The 21,619-nt window shown below is 42.5% G+C and overlaps 2 protein-coding genes across 4 annotated transcripts in view; both read left to right on the top strand.

Annotated features, from left to right (window-relative positions):
• cep89 (centrosomal protein 89) overlaps positions 1–1,077 on the top strand; it is a 42,564-nt gene extending 41,487 nt beyond the window's left edge. For 2 of the 3 annotated variants that reach the window (XM_023331674.1, XM_023331673.1), the window contains exon 18: positions 190–1,077. In XM_023331674.1, coding sequence (XP_023187442.1) covers positions 190–391 — 202 coding nt within the window. In that variant the 3' untranslated portion in view covers positions 392–1,077. The remainder of the gene's footprint in view (positions 1–189) is intronic. The other variant, XM_023331675.1, reaches the window with a different exon arrangement.
• Positions 1,078–3,345: 2,268 nt separating this feature from the next.
• The window catches only part of abcc12 (ATP binding cassette subfamily C member 12), a 39,224-nt gene continuing 20,950 nt past the window's right edge, over positions 3,346–21,619 (top strand). Inside the window, exons 1-10 of the mRNA XM_023332606.1 lie at positions 3,346–3,465; positions 5,470–5,526; positions 5,732–5,883; positions 6,164–6,310; positions 6,922–7,069; positions 7,560–7,796; positions 7,873–8,046; positions 8,827–8,974; positions 9,438–9,586; positions 9,750–9,857. Coding sequence (XP_023188374.1) covers positions 5,476–5,526; positions 5,732–5,883; positions 6,164–6,310; positions 6,922–7,069; positions 7,560–7,796; positions 7,873–8,046; positions 8,827–8,974; positions 9,438–9,586; positions 9,750–9,857 — 1,314 coding nt within the window. The 5' untranslated portion in view covers positions 3,346–3,465; positions 5,470–5,475. The remainder of the gene's footprint in view (positions 3,466–5,469; positions 5,527–5,731; positions 5,884–6,163; positions 6,311–6,921; positions 7,070–7,559; positions 7,797–7,872; positions 8,047–8,826; positions 8,975–9,437; positions 9,587–9,749; positions 9,858–21,619) is intronic.

The following is a 21,619-nucleotide window of genomic DNA, read 5'->3' as shown; positions in this document are numbered from 1 at the left end:
TCAAGACAATTTCACACATCCACTGCATGCTAGGCCCCCTCCAGACCCCCTGCAGAGACTCTCCAGCAGCTCCCCGAGTGAAAGCCACAGCAGATTACTCAGTGAGTGAAGCAAAGTGACTGATGGAGCTGATTTCCTTGCTTTTTAAAAAAAAAAAATTTTTTTTTTTTTTACAATTTTTCCTTTTAGGGACGTAGAGGAGGAGTTGGAGGTGGTGTGGCAGGTGGCAACACAGGAGAACCAGCAAATGAGGGAGACGCTGTTGGACACGAAGCTGAGCGGGGCGCTGTCGGCCTGGGCGCTTTCCCCTGACTTCCCTGCTCAGACTTCAGAGGAGGCCATCAAATCCCCCCTGCTCCAGCAGACGCACGGGCTGGATTTCTATTGCTGAAGACCCAGAGACTAAAACTGGCGGCGTCTGAACATCAGAGGATGGTACTGGTATCTGGGTCACGCTTTCTTTAGCTTTTTTTTTTTTTTTTGTAAGGCGAAAGAGCAGACAATCAATAAAACTAGGACGAAATTAATCCTGAAGGCAATCCGTTGGCCTGGGAACGCACTTTTCTGCACTTTTTATTTTGACATTTGACATAGTATTTTACTTGATTTTAACATATTTGTTTGTTTTTTTCTTTCATAAAATGTGCCATGCACAACTGAGGGGGTGAGCTGAAGAGTAAAATGGGAAGGTGAAACTTGACTGAAATGTCCTGAAGTCAAAAGGCAGTGGTGCCATCTACTGGACACGACATGGCAATGACTCTATTACGGCCTTTGACGGTTCTGCCAGAGAGCAGGACAGTGACCAGGCTGTGTGGGTGTAAATAAATACACCCATCATCTGTACACTGAATGAAGAGAAATAAGAGGAATAATGTTAAACTCATTGAAATTTAAATTTACTTGAAGAAGATTAAAAATGTATATGTCAAATGAGTTTTCTCTAATAGATATAAAGAACATATTTTAGACATATTTAAGAATGTTTATATATTTGTACGTCCTAGACCTGTAATTTTTAAGCCCGACTTTTATGATTGTAAATAATAAACCAACAATTCACATCTGGGAGCCAAATTACTTTTCATCTTTTTTTATTCTTTCTTTATTTTTTTTTGTTTGAAAGCTCAAGGTAGTGTGAGCATCTAATATTTTGACTCTAACTGGGAGTTGGACTAAAACACAGATGGTCACAACTACTGATAGATGTTATCAGAAAATATGATAACATAAAACAAAATTATGTATTTATACTTAAATATAGTCCATGTGACTTTATGCTGTGAAGTAGTGAGAAGAATGACTAAAATATGGTATGTGACCATAAGGGAACATGTAAGTGTTAAATAATAAGGCCTTAAGAGGTCTAAAAGGGCCAGTATTATGTGTTCTCCAGCCACATAGTATCACTTTGTTGCAAACTATGTTACCTTTAGTTGTTATAAAAATGCTATATATATATATGAAATATGCCTTGAAATTGCATATTGAAACCGTCAGGAAGTCATCATAACATGGCTCCTCTGTTTATCACTTCCAGTAACCATGAAGAAACTCAAAGAGCTAAATGTGTTAGGCTTAGGTTTCATTAGTGTGTGAGTTCTTATTCTAATCGATGAATGTTTGAGGTGACAAAGTGATTTTTACACAAAAGCCTTTTGTTGTACTAAATATCTGTTGTGCTCTACTGATGGTGTGGGCATTTTTAGAAGAAGAGCTCCGTTTCTAAGACCAAGCAGTCTTTAAAAACTGTTGATTCTGCAAAAATCTGAACTATTTTTAGCATGTAGTATCAAGTTAAAACCAGCAGGTGGAGCGCTTCTAAAATCGAAATACGTGACGCTCCTGTTTAAAAAAAAAAAGGAAAAAAAAAGTCCGAGCTGTTACGTAAACATGTTCTATAGTTTGCGAACTATCTCTTCTGTGCTCGTAACAGTAAATAATACACTATACATATTTCTTTGTTGGAGTTTGAACTACTGCTACAAACAAAAGAAAAATGCTGAAAAGAACTTTATGGGTGGTTTTTGAACCTGGAACATTATAAAACCGAAATGGTTAATAACAGAGCGAAAACATGAAGGGTTTATTTTTTTACTTAACAATTTAAATATAACGTACAAATGAACGCTTGACCAACTCTCCCCAAATAAACACAACAAGTTTCCAGATTTGACGGTTCTTACTGCAGGTAGGTGATGCTGAACACTTTAAATGAAATGACATTAATGATCTGCAACAAAGATACATGATTTATCAAAAAGACTAGTCAGTGAGGACACTTTAATCTAGTTATGAGTGTTATGTTTATCTTTGTGGTTTCTTTTACTGTACAGTGTCAGTTGAATTTAGTTTTCTATGAAAGGAACATCAGTTATTAACATTTTAATGCCATTCAAAAGTAATTGTGTAGAGCAGTACATAAGGAAGCTTACTTTTTTCAAATCAAAAACCACTAACATTTGCTAAAAGTGTTAGTAGTTATGTTTTACCAAAAGTTTTTTTTTTTTTTTTTTAAAGAAAGATGCATTATTTATGATTTCAGAAATTGTCACCAGAAACATTTTCCTGCAGATTTTCTTGAAACCCCACAAACATTTTGCCACATGAACTCAAGACACTCAAATCTGACTCAGTGAACAACAAGATAGTGATCTGGAAAACGAGTTGTTTTAAACAGGCCTAAAATGTCGCTTTGGCAACACACTAATAACCTGCAGGAAAACAATGATTTATTAAATAGAGAACAGACACAACCACAGATATTTGGATTGTTAATCTATTTGTAGATGCTGCAGTTCTGTTCTTGCAGTTTGCCGCTCACTGAAAGAACAACAAACAGGAACACCATCTGCTTCTTAAACAAGAGACAGTTCCCTTCACATTAAGGTGTGTGGTACCTTATTTCTACACTTTATCAGGTTATCCACACTCTTTTTTTTTTATTATCATGTAATCCGTATAATCCTTTTCTTTTCATGTCTCCTGTCCTTGGTTATGAAAATATGTTCTGAATCTGTAGGTCAGGGCTTACACTCTGGTGCTGTGTGTTGCCATCTTTGCTCTAATTTTGTACAAGATACTTTAATAAAACTGAACGGTTTTCTCATTAACATGCTTTGATAGCTTTGCTTTTCCAACACCAATATACAGAAACAGGCATAAATTGAAAACAATTAACCGTTACAGTTTTTTTTTTTTGTTTTTTGTCTTTTTCTGGTGGACCTGGACACTAATTTGCGTTTCAGCTAAATATCAGCCAGACTTTATCGTTTTAGGTTGATGTACTATAACTGATTTTAATTGCTGTGTCATTCGGGCTGTCAGCAGGGAAAAGCAGGACGTTTACCTCTGAGCACACCAACCTTTGTTCTTCATAGAAAGGGAGGCAGAGGGAAATCCTACCGGCTCCTCAGTAGAGTCTGAGTTAACAAGCTGCAGAGGCTCCTCTCTGTCCACTCTGAGGTACTCTTCTGTTTATATCAACATTTCTCTTTTAGATTATCTACTCCTGATTTTGTCAGCTCAGCCTAGTTTTGATTGGGATTGTCCAGTCTGTTTATTTAGTCTTTTACGTTGTGTTGTGTTTTTTTTGTGTGTTTTTTACATTTTAGAAGGTGCCGTTTGCCTTATGCAAGTAAAAACATAAGGTATCAGTGGTTTTTTTAATTAATAGTATAAATTATTAAAAAAAAAAAAAACAGGGTTTTGATTTTGTTCAGATCTAAAACTTTCTTCTCCTCAACTGCAATAAAATGAGATTATCCACTTTTAGCTTGTGATAACTCTCTGCGCATACAAATTTTGGTTGCATGCGCATTGTTTTAGCAGAACATTTGTTTTACAGCTCCTTGTACTTTCAAAGTGAGAGAACTTTCTTTTCTGAACCAATATTAGTTATCAGACAGCAGTCGTGCAGCTTGAGCTGTTGGTTATTAGCCCTGTGAGTTCAAAAGGACTCTGGGTTTAATTCAGCTGGTTGCTGTTTTACCAAGATTTGTGGAGTGATTTTGAGTTGTCAGTATCTTACCCGTGGAGCTTTAACCATTTCTGAAACTTACGAGGGAAATTCTAGACCAATAAAAAAGGAGGTTCAAATGTCCTGCTTCAGGAATTTTTAAGACAACCAACAAGTTAACACCCACAGCGCATCGATTTCACGTCCAGGGGTGCTTAAATACATCCCTGCAATATTTTAATTGTGCTATCAGCATTTGGAGAGTTCATCATCATCATCAAACGAGGATACACCAATGTGTCTGATCAGCCGTCTTTAAAACATGAGGATGGTTTTATCCTGTGCTGCATTTTAGCTAACGGTGATGATTGACTAAACAAAACTGATGGAAGTAAACAGGAACAGCCGATTAGGTTTTGATCCACCTTGCAGTTAAATCTGAAAAATTAGTGTTTCACAACAGTTTAGGTTTCGTGACCTAAACAATGTTCCTGAATACAGTGCCAATGCAATAAAACCAAACTTAAATGTAAAAGAACATAATTAAAAACCTTTATCAGTTATTGTTTGATTCACCAGACACTTGAACTTTGACAGTACCAGAGAAATGGGAATTAGAAAGAAAAAACAAAGTCAACTAGTAGTTCCATAAAAGATTTGTCTTAAGCCTTTTGAGAGGGTAGTTTCTGTACATAACATGTAAAAAAAAAAAAAAAAAACATGTTAAAGATGAACAGTGAAGCTTAATTTAATACTAAAAATCAGATTTTATTCATAGTATATTGCTTTTTTTTGCTTGTAATTTTTTTTTAGCCTTATCAAGTAAATTAAATTACATTAAAAACTTTGCACTATCTGCATGGGTCACCAGACTGCAGTCAGCCAGCCAGCTGCTCCTTTAGTCTCCACAGCATGGCAGTGTGAAGCAGTAAGTGGAGGAGGGGCAGAGATAAAGTACAGTACACTCCATGAAGTGCAATAAATAAACTATAATGGATCTAAACAGTCTTTGTACTAGAAGTCCAATGACACCTTAAGATGGGAAACCTCCATGTACGGTTTTGTTGGCAAAGTGAGGACCTTCTGTTCTTGCTATTAGACCGACTTTCATAATTCCATTGCTGAACTCTTTATGCCCTCATAATAGTGAGATCAAGTTCTGCCTTTTCAGCTCTGTATAAATTTCACAGCCATGACGAAGGACAGAGTAACCGTGACTGTGTGTTTGGAGTCATCTCCCAGAACTTTGACACAGTGGGAAGCAGCTCCTGTAATTCATTGACTCTGTAGTTCCAAGTGTCATGAAGCAACACGGATTATGTATCCACAAGTCATCTGCATACAACGTCTCAATACTGTTCCTGTTAAAACCCCCAGAAGGTTTAAAATGGAGCAGGAGATGCGATAACTCGCCCCAGTCTGATTCTGTCTGTTTAAACGCCGTCTGATGAATTTTCTTGACATTTCTCGACTAAGAAACTCATCCAGTTTTCATTCTGTTTGTTATGCAGGACACAATGAAGAAAGATTATTCCATAGAGCAGAGCAGGAATCGACGGACATCTTTTGTAAGTGGGCAGAACAAACAGAAACCGGGATTTTACAGTCTGACACTTTCCGTTTCGTCCCTTCAGATCTGCTCCCCTCCTATTGTCTCGCTTGCATCCTGTGTTTTTCTTGCACAACTCTTTGAGTCTCTGAGACTCGTTAGCTGGAATGTCATCTAACTCTGCCTCTTTCTCTTTGCATCTTCTTGGAAATTTTACGCCTCAGACAGATGATGGTCTTCGATGGAGAACTGGATCTGAATTTGCCCACCCAGATCACACCGACGTTCCTAGCAGCAGGGTGTCCCACCCCTCCCTGTTTGGGAAATACCAGCCCAGCCTACAGACTCTCAAGCCCTTCCGCTGGTCTTCCCCACAGTCAGTTTCACTGGTGACATGAAGCGCTTTACTTTTTGACATGTTGAACCCACAAACTTTTTTTCCACCGGGTTTAGATGCGATGGACTTTAAATCAAATGCATGCTATACCTCCATTTCACAATCATAGAGCTCTTTGCATCAGTCCAACATAAAAATCCCAATACAACACATTGAAGTCAGTGGCTGTAAAGAGTGAGGAAAATGTGTTCAAGGCATTGCATGTGTGGTAAGACCCATGTATGTGGATATTTAAATGTCATTCCTTCTGTATGCGTAGATCCCACCCTGTGGACAATGCAGGCTTCTTGTCGTTTACAACCTTTGCCTGGATGACTCCCATGATGTGGGCCATATTCAGGAACAGGCTGGACTTGTCCTCTCTTAGCCTCTCCCCATTTGACGTAGCTGACACCAGCGGAGAGAGGTGAGTAGCTTTTGCTTTTGCTCATGTATGTTTATGATATCGGATGGATACAACATGGATTGTAGTAAAAGAACGCCTTAGCCAGGTTGCTAAGCTTTGAATCTGGAGGTCGTGTCTTGAGTCCAATGCTGCAGACACCCTCAAAAGGATGGGAACTAGGGGAAAAAAAGGTTGACTTCCTGTTCTTGCATCTTATGGTGACCTTGAATCTCACTGTGATCAGTAAATAATCTCACGTGTGTGGCCGAAGTCAGTTCCTTTGACCAGAGGCTCACCTCATCTCCACTTCTGGAGGCTGTGAAATATTGGCAACACGTCCTTTGAGGTAGACTAGAGGATCACCAGCTTTATTGATGAAGCACTTAAAAAACCCATCAAAGGTTACAAAGTGCTAAATATAAAAGTGCAAAAAGAAGAAAAATATTTAAAATTGTTGGTGACATAGTGTATGCTGTAGGGGCTGGTAAGAATGCCCTCATTTGAAGGCTAATGGCCTAGTAAACAGTTTTTGCTGGAAGTTGCTGGTGATGCAGTAGGAAACGTTGCTCCCTCAGACTTGAAAATCGTCCTAACAGAACGCAGCAACCAGCCAAAATATTACTGTCTTGCAGGTTGCAGAGACTCTGGGAGGAGGAGGTGGCAAAGAAAGGCCTGGAGAAGGCGTCCCTGGTCAGAGCTGTTCTCCGCTTTCAGAGAACGAGGCTCATTCTGTCCGTCATCATCGGCACCTTCGCCATGGGAGCAGCTTTCGTTGGCCCAGTGAGTTTGGTTTTCATTCCACCTTAGCTCTATTTGTATGTTTATGCTGCAAAAAGACAAAATCTTACCAAGTATTTATGTTTAGTTTCTTGCGCAAATATCTTAGTGCGCTTTAAATTAAATAGGTTCCACTAGCAGATTTCTTTCAACCATAACATAGGAAAAATGTCGTGTTATAAGTGAGATAATCTGCCAGGGGCACTTGCATTTTTTTCAACATTTAAGAATTATTTACTGAAAACAAGCTCCTGTCTGAAAAGTTACTTATGAATTCATTGTTTTATTTATTTATTTATTTATTTATTTTTATTTCAAGTGTACTCAGATATTTGCACTAGAAACTAGAACAAAACTACTTGTTTTTGCAGTTTGTTTGATATGCTCAGATTGATATACGATGTTAGTCACAACACATTCGACTCTGGAACTTGACGTTTCCTCGCAACGCTCCTGTCCTGTTACGTCTCCACGCTTTCCTGTCCCCCCTCAGGGCATCCTGGTTAACGAAATCCTGAACTACATAGAAAGCCCAGAGAAGTCCACGGTGGCCCACGGCGTCGGTCTGGCCGTGGCTCTGTTCTGCACCGAGTTCCTCAAAGCTTTCTTCATCTCCCTGATGTGGGCGGTCAACCTGCGGACGGCCGCCAGGCTGAAAGGAGCCTTCTCCTGTATGGCCTTTCAGAAAGTCATCTCTCTGAGGGTGCACAGCGGCATTTCAATGGGAGAGGTAAAGCATGATGCAATCACCAGACGCTGTAGTCATTTCGGAGGCTTTGAAATCCGCTCGCTGTCTCTCCCGTCAGATGATTAACGTCTTGACCAGCGACGGCCACCGGTTGTTCGAGGCGGTGCTGTTTGGGAGCTTCGCGCTCTGCGCCCCGGTGATCTTCATCGCCTGCGTTGTGTTAGCCTGCTATGTTTTGGGTTACACCGCACTGACAGGAGTCTGCACCTACATCATCTTCGTCCCCATACAGGTCAGCAGCTCGCGTCACATTCCCGGCATAGTTTTATCTGATTGAGCATTAACTATTCAATAGTAAGGACGAAATGCACAGAGTCTCATCCCTTAAAGGATAATTTTAGATAAAATGTAAAGAAAGAATTTGGATGACAATCAAATTTTCCAGAATATGTTCCAACCAACAGAAAGTAGCCATATGCAGAGTGAGAGTTAAAAGTAGCCATCCAAGAAATTACCCAAGAGTAAAAAATATATGGATAAAAGACGACTCAAGTACTGATACATTTAATATTTAAAAATGACATCATCAGACGGAGCGAAATATAAAGCTATGTGGAAATATTGGTATTTTATCAATCAGTCGATCAAGTTTATTTGCATAGCACGTTTCAGCAGCTGTGCAGTTCAAAGTGCTTTACATCATCAAAGCACGAAGTCATAGAATTTTAGCACTAGATTTTGTCAAGTGTCGTTTTAAAGAGCAAAATGAAACAAATTCATATAAATAACATAGTTACAAAATCACAAAATGAGGCAAATTAACTTTCTTTTTCCCCCAAATTAATTTCTTTCTATATAAAACTGACGAAACTTGAACAAAAACGTCAAGTCTGAGTCAGGTGAATTCTTGGTTAAAACAAGCTTGTTCTTCATTCAGTGAAGTTACTCACAGTGGGAAGAGAGTCCAGAATTTTTTACTCAAGTAAGAGCAGCAATACTGCATAATAAAATTACTTAGGTAAAAGTAAAAAAATACAGTAAAAATACTTCTAAAATCAAATTCTTTTCTCAGTTTGTCCTGGCAAAGCTCATTAACAAGTTCAGATGGAAAGCCATGCAGCTCACAGACGGCCGCGTCCGCACCATGAACGAGATTCTGAACAGCATCAAGCTCATCAAGATGTACGCCTGGGAGGAGTCCTTTGAGAAGAAGATAGCAGGTGAGTAAGGGAGCGGCTGCATGTCAAGCGTTTGGATACAGAGTCTCACAAAAGTGTTTTTATTGCACGTCGACTTTTTACACATTCTGACTTCAGCGTAATTTTATTTAGGTTTTTATGCAATAAAACATAAATCAACATAAAGCATCCCAGTGATCATGAAATGGGTCAAAAACGTCACAATTTATTTATTTAATTTTTACTGAGTCAAACTGTTGCTCATTAGCTCAACCTTAGAACGGAGAGTCTCCATTCTAACTAAGCTCAAACCCCACACAGATGGACTCTATTTTTCTGACTAGATGACTTTAGGGCTATTTTTAGGTTGAATAGAAATGCACGTCACAATTTTCAGAGTTTTATTTGTAAATGTATGATTTTCCTTCTACGTACTTATAATTCTCCCCGCCCCCTAAAGGCCATTCTGTGGTACTACATGACAGAAACGTTATCTTCCTTCCAGGGTTAAGAAAAAAGGAAAAGAAGCAGGTACGGCTGGTCAGCTACATCCAGAACATCAACACCAGCATCACCAGCATCATCCCGACCGTCGCCACTGTTCTCACCTTCCTGGTGCACACTCTGCTGGGTTTGTCACTCACCACGTCCGACGTAAGTACAGCAGCAGGCAGCGCCGGGGTTCGTCTTGTGAGGGGTCGTGAAATCAGCAGTCATCAGACGATTCCTGTCTGCCAAACAATTTTCATTTAGATTCGGTCTTAACCCTGCCAGGTGTCGTATCGATTTTGTTTGTTATGTTCTCTGATATCAACAGGCCTTCACTACCATCGCCATATTCAACTCCATGAGGTTCTCCCTCGCTCTGCTGCCACTGTGCGTGAAGGCTCTTGCTGAAGCCGCTGTGTCCCTCAAGAGATTAAGGGTACAGTTTTAAACCGTTGCTTTCTTTTTAAATGTTTCTGCACAACTCGGTGAACTTCTGTGGTTTTTATGTTAGTTTATCACATAAGACCAATGTAACGTATCAGTAGGCCTGTCACGATAGCAAATTTTGCTGAACGATTAATTGTCTCAAAAATTATTGCGATAAACAATAATATTGTTTGAAGACCTTTTTACACTGAAAATGGTGTAATAATGCATGTGATTTCTTGCCAAAGTTAGATACACTTTATTTTCAAAAGAACACTAAACACTGGAACTGGTAAACAAAATAAACAAAACAACCAAAAATAAAAATAAAATGGATTCTCAGTCTCCATTAACAAAAAATGTACTGGAAAAAAAACTAAACATAAAGCCAAAGTGTAAATAAATACTGCATTCAACCAAAAGAGGGCAGATTATGAAGTCTGTATATTATGTTGCCCTTCAGTAATAATTAGATTTAAATAGAGAAGATGGGCACATCGACTACCTGATGCAATAGTTCACACTACATGATTTTTTGCTCCTATTTTTCCCCTTACAACAATCTTAAAACGTTGGTCTTTCTAAGATTGTGTGGTGTGTTATGGTAGATCATCGTTGCAGCTCCGATCTAAATCAGGGATTTTCCCCGACTGGGATCTTAAGGCAGCCTGTTGAATGTGACAGGCAGCCAATCAGAAAGCGAGGATTCTCCTCCGTGTTTTCTGAGGGGAAATTACGGAGGGGAATCCCAAACAGCTGACACGGAGCAACCCGAAGTCCAGCGGACATTGGAGATGATATGTGGAAACAACATTAATGTTTATTCAACATGCAAAGAATATAGAAATGACAAGGGGAGGAGTTGGAGCGAAACCGGTAACTTCCCTCTGGTGCCACCCCATGGCCATGTGTGAAACATGTTCTAGGCCGAGTTCTTATCAAAACTGTCCTCTGTTAGTTGTCCCTCGTTAATTTTGATGGGGACATCAAAACCTTCTAGAAGGGGGAAGATGTAGCCCAGTGACAAACTGAGGTTATGGTAGTTACTATTTGTTAAGGTTAATTTTACATAGTTCAAAATAAGATACAAGTATATTAAAAGTGAATTACTGTTTACTCAAACATACATTGGTGAACAACTAAGTGTTTAGTATTCTTCTTTCTGAAAGAAATACATTGGTATTTTCCTTCACCTTAATAGTTGAATAATATAAAGGTCACTATTGAGTAATTATCTTATTTGATGATAAAAACTATTGTTTGTTAGTGAGCTATTGTGTAAATATTGTAACTGAAAGAAGCAGTGTGACATAAGCTGCACTGCGCATTCTCTGATCTCACCATTTTCATTGGCAGTGGGGACAGTTTGTCCGGTGCGGGATGGGGATTGGTGGAGAGGAGGAGAGGGCGGGAGCAAGGGAGAGAGGAGTGAAGGGTGGAGAACGGAGGCGGACGGAAAAAAAAAAAACCAATAACAAAAAGAGGAATAAATAAGAAAGAGAGGAGAGACGAAAAGGAGAGACAGAAGGACAACAGGACGAGAGAGCACGGAAGTCGGGAGAAGTTGAAGGAGTTGAGTGGACGCTGGAGGGACGAGGCAGGAGGGGGCCGGAGCAAGTGGTCGCAACGGACTTCGGGCTAAGCTAAGTGGGCTAACGCTTTAGCGCCACGGTCCTGCGGCAGCCGTTGAGCCGCGGCGCAGTTGAGAGGAGGGAGGCATCTCAGCGTTTCCTATGTTTTCCCCGAATTGCACCGCTCTCAAATTGTTTCTTTCATTCGTCCTCCCTCTGGGATTTCAACATCTACTCCTCGTTGGTCACAGGCCTGCACCGTTGGGTTTTCTCGGGTCTTTTCCCATTTCTCCACCACCATTTGAAGGTCGTGAGTAGAACTGACTGTTCAGGACGATATATTAGCTTGGACATTGCTTGTGAACATTAAGTGTTTAGTGGGCCCGCCTTATGTGTTGCCTTATGTGAAAAGTATATGTTGTTTTCCATTTTTTTTTTTGGTGTTGTTTTCCTAAAACTTAAAAGTATTCACAGCTTACAGTTCAATGGTGATTAACAGTGAGGGTTCCCTGTCACCGTAGTTAATAAAGTGAAGCTGAGTAATTTCGCCTGAATTTCTATTTCTCTGGGTCATATTTGTTACAAACCCGGTCAGTGGTATTACCTCATTGATGTCGAACCCAAGCACCCACCATTTTAGTTTTTCTCATAGAGTGGTTTAAGGGTCTACATAAAGTGGTGGCCCGTACGGGGAATGTAAAAATAAATAAATAAATAAACTAAAATAAAATATTTCTAGTCTGACCCAGAGAAACAAAAAAAAAAAAAAAAAAAAAAAACTAGTTTAAACTTGCTCAGTTTGCTTAACCTAACCTAACTAAGCACTAATCCTATAGAGAAATATAATAAAGGTCATGGGGATGGCTCAGTTGAGGCACTGGTGTAAGGGCGAAGGTATTGACCCAGAGTATGCCATATTGGTTAAGAATGTCCCAGAAGAGGTAGAGGTGAATACCATTGAAGAAACTCTGCAGTCAATCAAAGCACTTGGTCGGGTTAAAGTGAGAGGCAGGATGTATGATCCGCAGACTCAACGTTTAACTGTGCTGTGTGAGTGTAGGCAGAAAGTCAATGCAAAAGCCTGTCCACTGGATGTCTTGCCAGAGGGCTCAGATGAGCCATGGAGAATCTTTGGACCTTCTGAAGAGGAAGATGAACCACAGAACTCTGGAAGCGGATGTAACCCATTTGTTGACTCGGGTCAAGATTCCCCATTTAGAACATCCACCCCTGAAGCCATTATAAGAGCAGTTGGTGAAGTCCTTCAAATGGCAAATCCTCGTTCAAGCAGTGAGGGAAGCCCTTACCGACGTCTACGCACTTTCTCTGGAGTGCAACCCACTCCTCCAGGGGAGGAGACATTGGAGAACTGGATTGAACAAGCCAGGCTTATGATAGAAGAGTCTGATCGACCTGAGAGAGAAATGAAAATGAGAGTTATGGAAAGTGTGAAGGGTCCAGCTCTGGAAATATTGCAGGCCGTTCGATTCAACAACCATGATGCAACCGCTATGGAGTACCTCGACATATTGGAGAGCACGTTTGGCACGCCTGAAACTGGAGAAGACCTGTACTTCACATTCAGACAGCTATGTCAGCAACCGAATGAGAAGCTCTCTGAATTTCTGAGGCGCATGGAGCGAGTTCTCAATAAAGTTGTTAAAAAGGGTGGCCTGCAGTCAGCTACCGCCAACCAAGCACGTATTGATCAGCTCATTAAAGGTGGCACTCGATCAGATCTAATGATGTTAAATCTTCGACTGAGAGAACGCCGGCAAAATCCCCCTCCATTTCTACAGTTGTTGAATGAAATACGGCATGAAGAGGAACACGAAGCTTCCCGTCGTAGATTACAACCTCCCAAAGCTGTGTATGCTAAAAGTACCATTGCAGTGCCAGACAAAGAGGTGATGGATCTGAAAGCCGAAATACAAGGGCTCCGCACGCAAGTGAGTGAATTAACTATCTCATCATTCACGCCAAGCACTGCTGCTGCCACTTCTGAGCTAACAGTCAACCCACCGAAAGTGACAGTAGAAGATAAAAGCATGCAAGCTTTGAGAGAAGAAGTTAGAGAGCTCCGAGAGCAAGTTTCTGTTATGTCTCTTCGACCCAGTTACCGCTCCACTACAATGTCACATCACGATGAAGTCAAGTCAAATTCAGTATCCCAAAGACCTTTCACACCAAGGGACTCGAGTGATTTTTTCTGCTACCGGTGTGGGGAGGATGGGCATTTGGCAACTAAATGCACAGCCCCAGAGAACTACCCTAAAGTAATACAAAAGTTGATACAGGTGCAAAGAAAACAAAGAACAAACCAGAAACAAAACAGCAACACAAGAACAAAACCTACCAATGTGGATGTAAAGAGAAGCGCTATCATGGTAGAGACCAGTGGCTTACCAGAGGGACTAATTGGACCTCCTTCCCTTGCCGAAGTGAAAATCAATGGCAAGATTTGCACTGCTCTGATGGACAGTGGGTCCCAAATAACCATCATCTTTGACAGCTTTTACTCAGAACACTTGTCACATGTCCCACTCCACCCGGTTACTGGTCTATCCATATGGGGCCTTAGTGAATCAAAGAGTGGTTACCCATACAAAGGATACATCCACATTGATCTGGAGCTCCCTAGGCAGTCCAAGTCTGAAACAATCAAGTCAGTTCCGGTTCTGGCTTTAGTGTGTCCTGACCCACGTTGTTCTGAGACCGTACCAGTCTTGGTTGGCACAAATGTCAAAGGGATTCAGCCTATCAACTTGAACCCAGAAGTGAAAGGCTCAGAGCAAGTCCACTCAGCCAGAGTCCAAGTGCAGGAACAAAGTTCTTTACCTGCCCATAAACCACAGCTTGCAAAAGATATTAAAGTGGCTGATGTAAAGTGGACAGGGCCAGGCCCACTAATCATTCCTGCTGGCACAGAACACATTGCCATTTGTAAAGTCAAAGAGAATAAAACAGTAGGAGACAGCATACTAATAACTGAACGTGCTGCCTCACCTGCTCTTCCACCAAGTGTATTGGTCCAGCCCACGGTACTGTTCTCTAAGATGCTAGATAAGAACAGCTTTCTGGTGCTGCTGAGAAATGAGTCCTTAAAGCAAACAGCTATTCCATTGGGCACCATTATTGCTCACCTGTATGTAGTTGACATGGTGATGGATGCCCCAGGAAGGAAGGTCAATGCTGTTCCACCCATTGACCCTTCTTTGTTCCATTTTGGAGACATCTCAATCAGCAGAGAATGGAAAGAACGACTACAGCACCAGCTGTCACAGCATTCCAATGTGTTTTCCACTGATGAATGGGATGTAGGTTTGGCCAAGGGTGTGGAACATCATATCCGTCTGACTGACAGTACACCCTTCCGGGAGCGTTCCCGCCGCATAGCTCCCGCCGATTTAGATGACCTCAGGCGCCATCTTCAAGGGCTGATTGCAGCAGGCATCATAAAGGAATCAAGAAGCCCCTACGCTTCACCCATTGTCCTTGCCCGGAAAAAGAATGGTCAACTGCGGATGTGTGTCGACTATAGAACCTTGAATCGCAGAACCACCCCAGATCAGTACACTGTGCCCCGGATCAACGATGCCTTAGACTGTCTGACGGGCAGTAAGTGGTTTTCTGTCTTAGACCTCCGCAGCGGCTACTATCAGATCCCTATGGCTGAAGAGGACAAGGAAAAGACAGCCTTTATATGTCCTCTGGGGTTCTATCAGTTTGAACGGATGCCGCAGGGGATAACAGGGGCTCCTGCGACATTCCAAAGGCTGATGGAGAAAGCGGTAGGAGATATGCATCTGCTGGAGGTCATAGTGTACCTGGACGATTTGATTGTGTTTGGCAGAACCCTTGAAGAGCATGAAGAGAGGCTGCTTAAGGTCATAGCACGCCTTGAGGAGGCTGGACTAAAGCTGTCCCTTGACAAGTGTCAGTTTTGTTGTTCACAAGTTACCTATGTTGGCCATATTGTCTCTGAGCATGGCATTGCTACTGACCCCAAAAAGGTGGAAGCTGTAACCCGGTGGAAGCAGCCAACCGATCTCTCCTCTCTGCAGTCGTTCCTTGGATTTTGTGGCTACTATCGGCGATTCATAAAGAACTATTCCATCATCGTCCGACCTCTTACGGAACTATGCAAAGGCTATCCCCCCACCCAAAAGAGAAGTAAATCTAGTCAGGGGACATGCAAAACCTACTACAAGGTTAACGAGCCTTTTGGCAGTCGATGGGATCAGTCGTGCAGTGAGGCCTTTCACCAGATCATTCACTGCCTCACAAATGCACCGGTACTGGCGTTTGCCGACCCAACCAAACCCTATACCCTCCACATAGACGCCAGTTTGCATGGCCTGGGTGCAGTTCTGAATCAAGAATACCCTGAAGGATTGAGGCCTGTGGCTTTTGCTAGCCGGAAGCTGAGTGCATCTGAAAAAAACTATCCGGTGCACCAGCTTGAGTTTTTGGCTCTAAAGTGGGCTGTAGTTGACAAATTCCATGACTATTTGTATGGAGCTCAGTTTAAAGTGCAAACGGATAACAATCCGTTGACATATATTCTTACAACAGCCAGGCTCAATGCCACTGGTCATCGATGGCTTTCTGCCCTTTCAACATACAATTTCACATTGCAGTATAGGTTAGGGGCTCACAACATCGACGCTGATGCGCTATCACGAAACCCCTTACCAGCAGAAGATAAAGACTGGCAAACTATGCCGCCTGAAAGCGTCAAAACACTGTGTAAGCAGGTCAACTCACAGAAAGTTTGCGATGAGACAATCACAATAGCAGAGTCTCTAGGGATCTCACCTGATGGCATACCTGTCTGCTACGCTTATCCAGTTCACCTCGATCTGGGTTGCTTGATGCGACTTAGCCACAACGACCTTATCCAAGCACAGGATGCAGACCCAGCAATCGCTCCCATCAAGCGGTCACTTTGCCAGGGTATACCATTCTCACCAGGGGATAACACTATGGCTAATTTGCTAAACAGGGAGGCGAGTAGACTGGTCATCAAAGATGGTTTGCTCTACAGAAAGGTTAAGAGACCCTCCGACATGGAAATTTATCAGATAGTGCTCCCTAAAGAACATGTCTCCATGGTATTAAAATCCCTCCATGATGAGTCTGGGCACCTGGGAGTGGAGAAAACTGTCGGACTCATCCGTGACAGGTTCTATTGGCCCAAGATGGGAGCTGAGGTTGAGCAATATGTAAGAAACTGTGGAAGATGCGTCACTCGTAAAGCACTTCCACAGCGAGCTGCTCCCTTAAAACAGATAACTAGTCAAGGCCCTCTTGACCTTGTGTGCATTGATTTTTTGTCACTTGAGTCGGACTCACAGGGGTTTTCCAACATCCTAGTAGTGACAGATCATTTTACACGATATGCCCAAGCTTTCCCAGCTAAGGACCAAACAGCTGCCACGGTGGCAAAGATCCTTTGTGAGCGTTACTTTGTCCATTATGGACTCCCAGTAAGAATACATTCGGACCAAGGGAGGGATTTTGAAAGCAGACTGATCCGAGATCTCTTGAAGATGCTTGGGATTCGTAAGTCAAGAACGTCTCCCTATCATCCGCAAGGAGACCCACAGCCTGAAAGATTCAACCGTACACTTCTGTCAATGCTTGGAACCCTTGATCCAAAGCAAAAGAACAAGTGGAGTCAAAAGATAAGTCAGTTGGTTCACGCCTACAACTGCACTCAAAATGAGGCAACAGGGTACTCGCCCTACTTGTTAATGTTTGGACGAGAGGCCCGGCTACCTATAGACATATGTTTCAGTGTGTCGGATGAAAGTCAAAAGTCTGTCTCCTATCATCAGTATGTAACCAAACTGAAGAAAGATCTCGAGAGAGCTTATGACTTGGCAACAGAGACAGCTGACAAGAATCATAAACGGAACAAAGCAGCCCACGATAAGCGTGTGAAAGAACAAGTTCTGGAAAAAGGGGACAGAGTTCTGCTGAAAAACTTTGGTGGTGCAGGAAAACAAAAGCTGAAAGCCAAATGGAGACCCATACCCTATTTTATTGTGGATAAATTGCCCAATCTCCCAGTTTACAAGATTAAACCTGAACGAGGTGGGGGTGCAGAGAAGACGGTTCATCGGAATCACTTGTTGTCTATTGGATACCTGGTGAGACTTCCATTGGATGACAGTGGCACAGAACCACCAGAAAGATGCAGAACAAGAGCGCAACAAAAGGTGGGTGGACTCCTAAAGTCTTCCAACAATGAAGAGGAAATGTACCCAGAATCAGAGTACGAGGAAGTATTCTTACCCAAACCACAGGGTGTCGATTTGGATGGACTACTGACTCATCCAGAGTTGTCCAACAGAATATCTGGGCTCACTATCAGTGAAAGTGATAAAACAAGATCAGTCCAGGATTTGGGAGAACTGGAGGCAGTCTCTAGTACCTATTCAGACATTACTGCTATTCCTGATCCAACCCTTGATCCAGTGGAGGAAACAGACCTCTATCCACCACAGATCCCTGCTAAGAGATCACAGAGAGTTGCCCGACCTGTAGTTCGGTTGAGCTACGATGAACTCGGAAAGCCTTCTGACCGGCCGGTGACAGTCTTCAGCCATGGAGTGTTGGTGGGAAGTGGAATCTACCAAGTCCCTAGAAGCCAGTTTTGCCATACCCTCTGGTGCCACCCCATGGCCATGTGTGAAACATGTTCTAGGCCGAGTTCTTATCAAAACTGTCCTCTGTTAGTTGTCCCTCGTTAATTTTGATGGGGACATCAAAACCTTCTAGAAGGGGGAAGATGTAGCCCAGTGACAAACTGAGGTTATGGTAGTTACTATTTGTTAAGGTTAATTTTACATAGTTCAAAATAAGATACAAGTATATTAAAAGTAAATTACTGTTTACTCAAACATACATTGGTGAACAACTAAGTGTTTAGTATTCTTCTTTCTGAAAGAAATACATTGGTATTTTCCTTCACCTTAATAGTTGAATAATATAAAGGTCACTATTGAGTAATTATCTTATTTGATGATAAAAACTATTGTTTGTTAGTGAGCTATTGTGTAAATATTGTAACTGAAAGAAGCAGTGTGACATAAGCTGCACTGCGCATTCTCTGATCTCACCATTTTCATTGGCAGTGGGGACAGTTTGTCCGGTGCGGGATGGGGATTGGTGGAGAGGAGGAGAGGGCGGGAGCAAGGGAGAGAGGAGTGAAGGGTGGAGAACGGAGGCGGACGGAAAAAAAAAAAACCAATAACAAAAAGAGGAATAAATAAGAAAGAGAGGAGAGACGAAAAGGAGAGACAGAAGGACAACAGGACGAGAGAGCACGGAAGTCGGGAGAAGTTGAAGGAGTTGAGTGGACGCTGGAGGGACGAGGCAGGAGGGGGCCGGAGCAAGTGGTCGCAACGGACTTCGGGCTAAGCTAAGTGGGCTAACGCTTTAGCGCCACGGTCCTGCGGCAGCCGTTGAGCCGCGGCGCAGTTGAGAGGAGGGAGGCATCTCAGCGTTTCCTATGTTTTCCCCGAATTGCACCGCTCTCAAATTGTTTCTTTCATTCGTCCTCCCTCTGGGATTTCAACATCTACTCCTCGTTGGTCACAGGCCTGCACCGTTGGGTTTTCTCGGGTCTTTTCCCATTTCTCCACCACCATTTGAAGGTCGTGAGTAGAACTGACTGTTCAGGACGATATATTAGCTTGGACATTGCTTGTGAACATTAAGTGTTTAGTGGGCCCGCCTTATGTGTTGCCTTATGTGAAAAGTATATGTTGTTTTCCATTTTTTTTTTTGGTGTTGTTTTCCTAAAACTTAAAAGTATTCACAGCTTACAGTTCAATGGTGATTAACAGTGAGGGTTCCCTGTCACCGTAGTTAATAAAGTGAAGCTGAGTAATTTCGCCTGAATTTCTATTTCTCTGGGTCATATTTGTTACAAACCCGGTCAGTGGTATTACCTCATTGATGTCGAACCCAAGCACCCACCATTTTAGTTTTTCTCATAGAGTGGTTTAAGGGTCTACACAAAGAATATAGAAATGACAAGGGGAGGAGTTGGAGCGAAACCGGTAACTTTTCAGCTGTTCTTCGTTAACGTGACGTAAATAGGTTATAATGATTTTCATTCAGTCAGGACTTTACGCTGACACTAGCTGGTCAGGTTTTGAAAATGGGCCGACAATCGGCCGACAGCTCTAAGATCGTGTCGTGTGCGCTGGGCTTTACACTAAGGAAATGAGGAAGGGAGGAGTCAAGAGATACAGCCGGCATTAGGAGAGCAAGCTGAGTAGTATAAAAGTTTAATGGTGAAAATAGCACAAAGTATGCAGGAGAAGAAGCGTGGCGAAATTTACGGAGCAACCAGGAAAGTGGAACTCAATAGTGTGAATGAATGCCTACAGCATTCACACTAATAAAAATGTGTAGGGGGGTAAAGTGGAGGGACCAATGGTTCCCTGGCCCAACCTGTTCTGGCGAAGCTGCGCAGGTCACTTCCAGTTCAGACTTGTGGGAATAATGTATTTAGTGCCCACAGATAATTTATTTTCATAGCGCATGCTCACTGTGAGCTATTAGTACCCCAGCAACAGTTGCCATGCTGCTGACAATGATGTCATCAGCCTGATTTCAAATGATGTCAGTGCCACGAGGCCCTACTAAGGATGCCTCTGTGATGTCATAGTCCATGACATCACCAACTGATCAGTTGAGTCTCCGGTCAGTCAACACAAAATTCATTTGGACACTTTAGCTGACGGAATAAAGATGAGCAACGAAAGCGACGTTTATGTGAGACCCAAGGTCTCCTTTTGGAGCAAACTCAGAAAGACGTGTTCTAACAAAGTTCATCCTGGACAAACCACCCCAGACTATAGGAAGAAGAAATTTCTCAGCGAGCTTCTTTGGAAAATAATAGAGAAAGTGGCAGACGGCCCCACCATCCATCTCGTCAGAGAAATCTTTTTAGAACAGCACAAAAAACTTTTGGCCTTACTGGTGAGGAAAACAGGTGAAATAAACGTGGACATACTTTCAGATGTAGCAGAAGAACTGAGCGAACGAATTTTCCAAAGCATTGCAAGGGACGCGTTCCACTATGCTTCAGGACTTAATTTAATTGCCCTACTTGACTACCCAGAAGGACATATATTTATTGTAAGAAAATTCAAACGTCACTTGGAGGATCCGGTTCCTAAAAAGAAAATGTTTACGAATACAAAAATGAAGATCAGGAGGACATTTTTTCCCAATGAAGATTTGTACAGTGATGAAAATTGCCTGAGTGAGTCTTACACTCAGGCAGATATGGAACCAGAGCAGTTTTTAAAGGACGCTAAAGAAATGGGATTTAAACGGGGAACCGAAGCTCAAAGAAAAAATATGGTGGAAAGAATATTTTGGAGACTAATTTATATATCAAGTTACAGATCAAGTTATGGCGCTTATAAAATGAAGGACACCGACCCCGTCCACAAGAAGCTTGGTCCAAAACTGTGGGAAGCGGTAAAAGACATAGATTTTATATTTTTTGAGGACATGGAGACAAAACTCGGCCAGGATATCTTTCAACTTCTGAGCGGAAATGATGATGTAGTACAAGAGTTATTATTTAAAATGATAAAAAGCGAAAACCCGCTGGTCATTTATAAACTAACCGAATGTTTCCGAAGAACCCTGGCACGTCCAAGAAAAATTCATTTCAAGAAAAGTTATATTAGAAAGGCGTGGAAATGGTTTGAACAGGCAATCTGCTGTGGAGAAGATTTAGAAGAAAGTCAAGAAGTTTTTAACAATGGACCAAATGTTGAGCCTCGCCCTGCCGCTGACTCGGTACCGGCCTCTGACTCGGGACCAGCCTCTGACTCGGTACCAGCCTCTGACTCGGAACCGGCCTCTGAGTCCGGTCCGGCCCCTGACTCGGGTCCGGCCTCTGACTCGGGTCCGGCCTCTGACTCGGGACCGGCCTCTGACTCGGGACCGGCCTCTGAGTCCGGTCCGGCCTCTGACTCGGGACCGGCCTCTGACTCGGGGCCGGCCTCTGACTCGGGACCGGCCTCTGAGTCCGGTCCAGCCCCTGGCTCGGGACTGGCCTCTGAGTCGGGGCTGGCCTCTGACTCGGGACCAGCCTCTGACTTGGGGCCGGCCTCTGAGTCGGGACCGGCCTCTGAGTTGGGACCGGCCCCTGAGTCCTGTCCAG

Source organism: Xiphophorus maculatus, chromosome 4, assembly GCF_002775205.1.
Source record: "Xiphophorus maculatus strain JP 163 A chromosome 4, X_maculatus-5.0-male, whole genome shotgun sequence".
NCBI lineage: Eukaryota > Metazoa > Chordata > Actinopteri > Cyprinodontiformes > Poeciliidae > Xiphophorus > Xiphophorus maculatus.
Note: the sequence above shows the minus strand (reverse complement) of the source record. Positions and strands in the feature narration are given on the sequence as shown.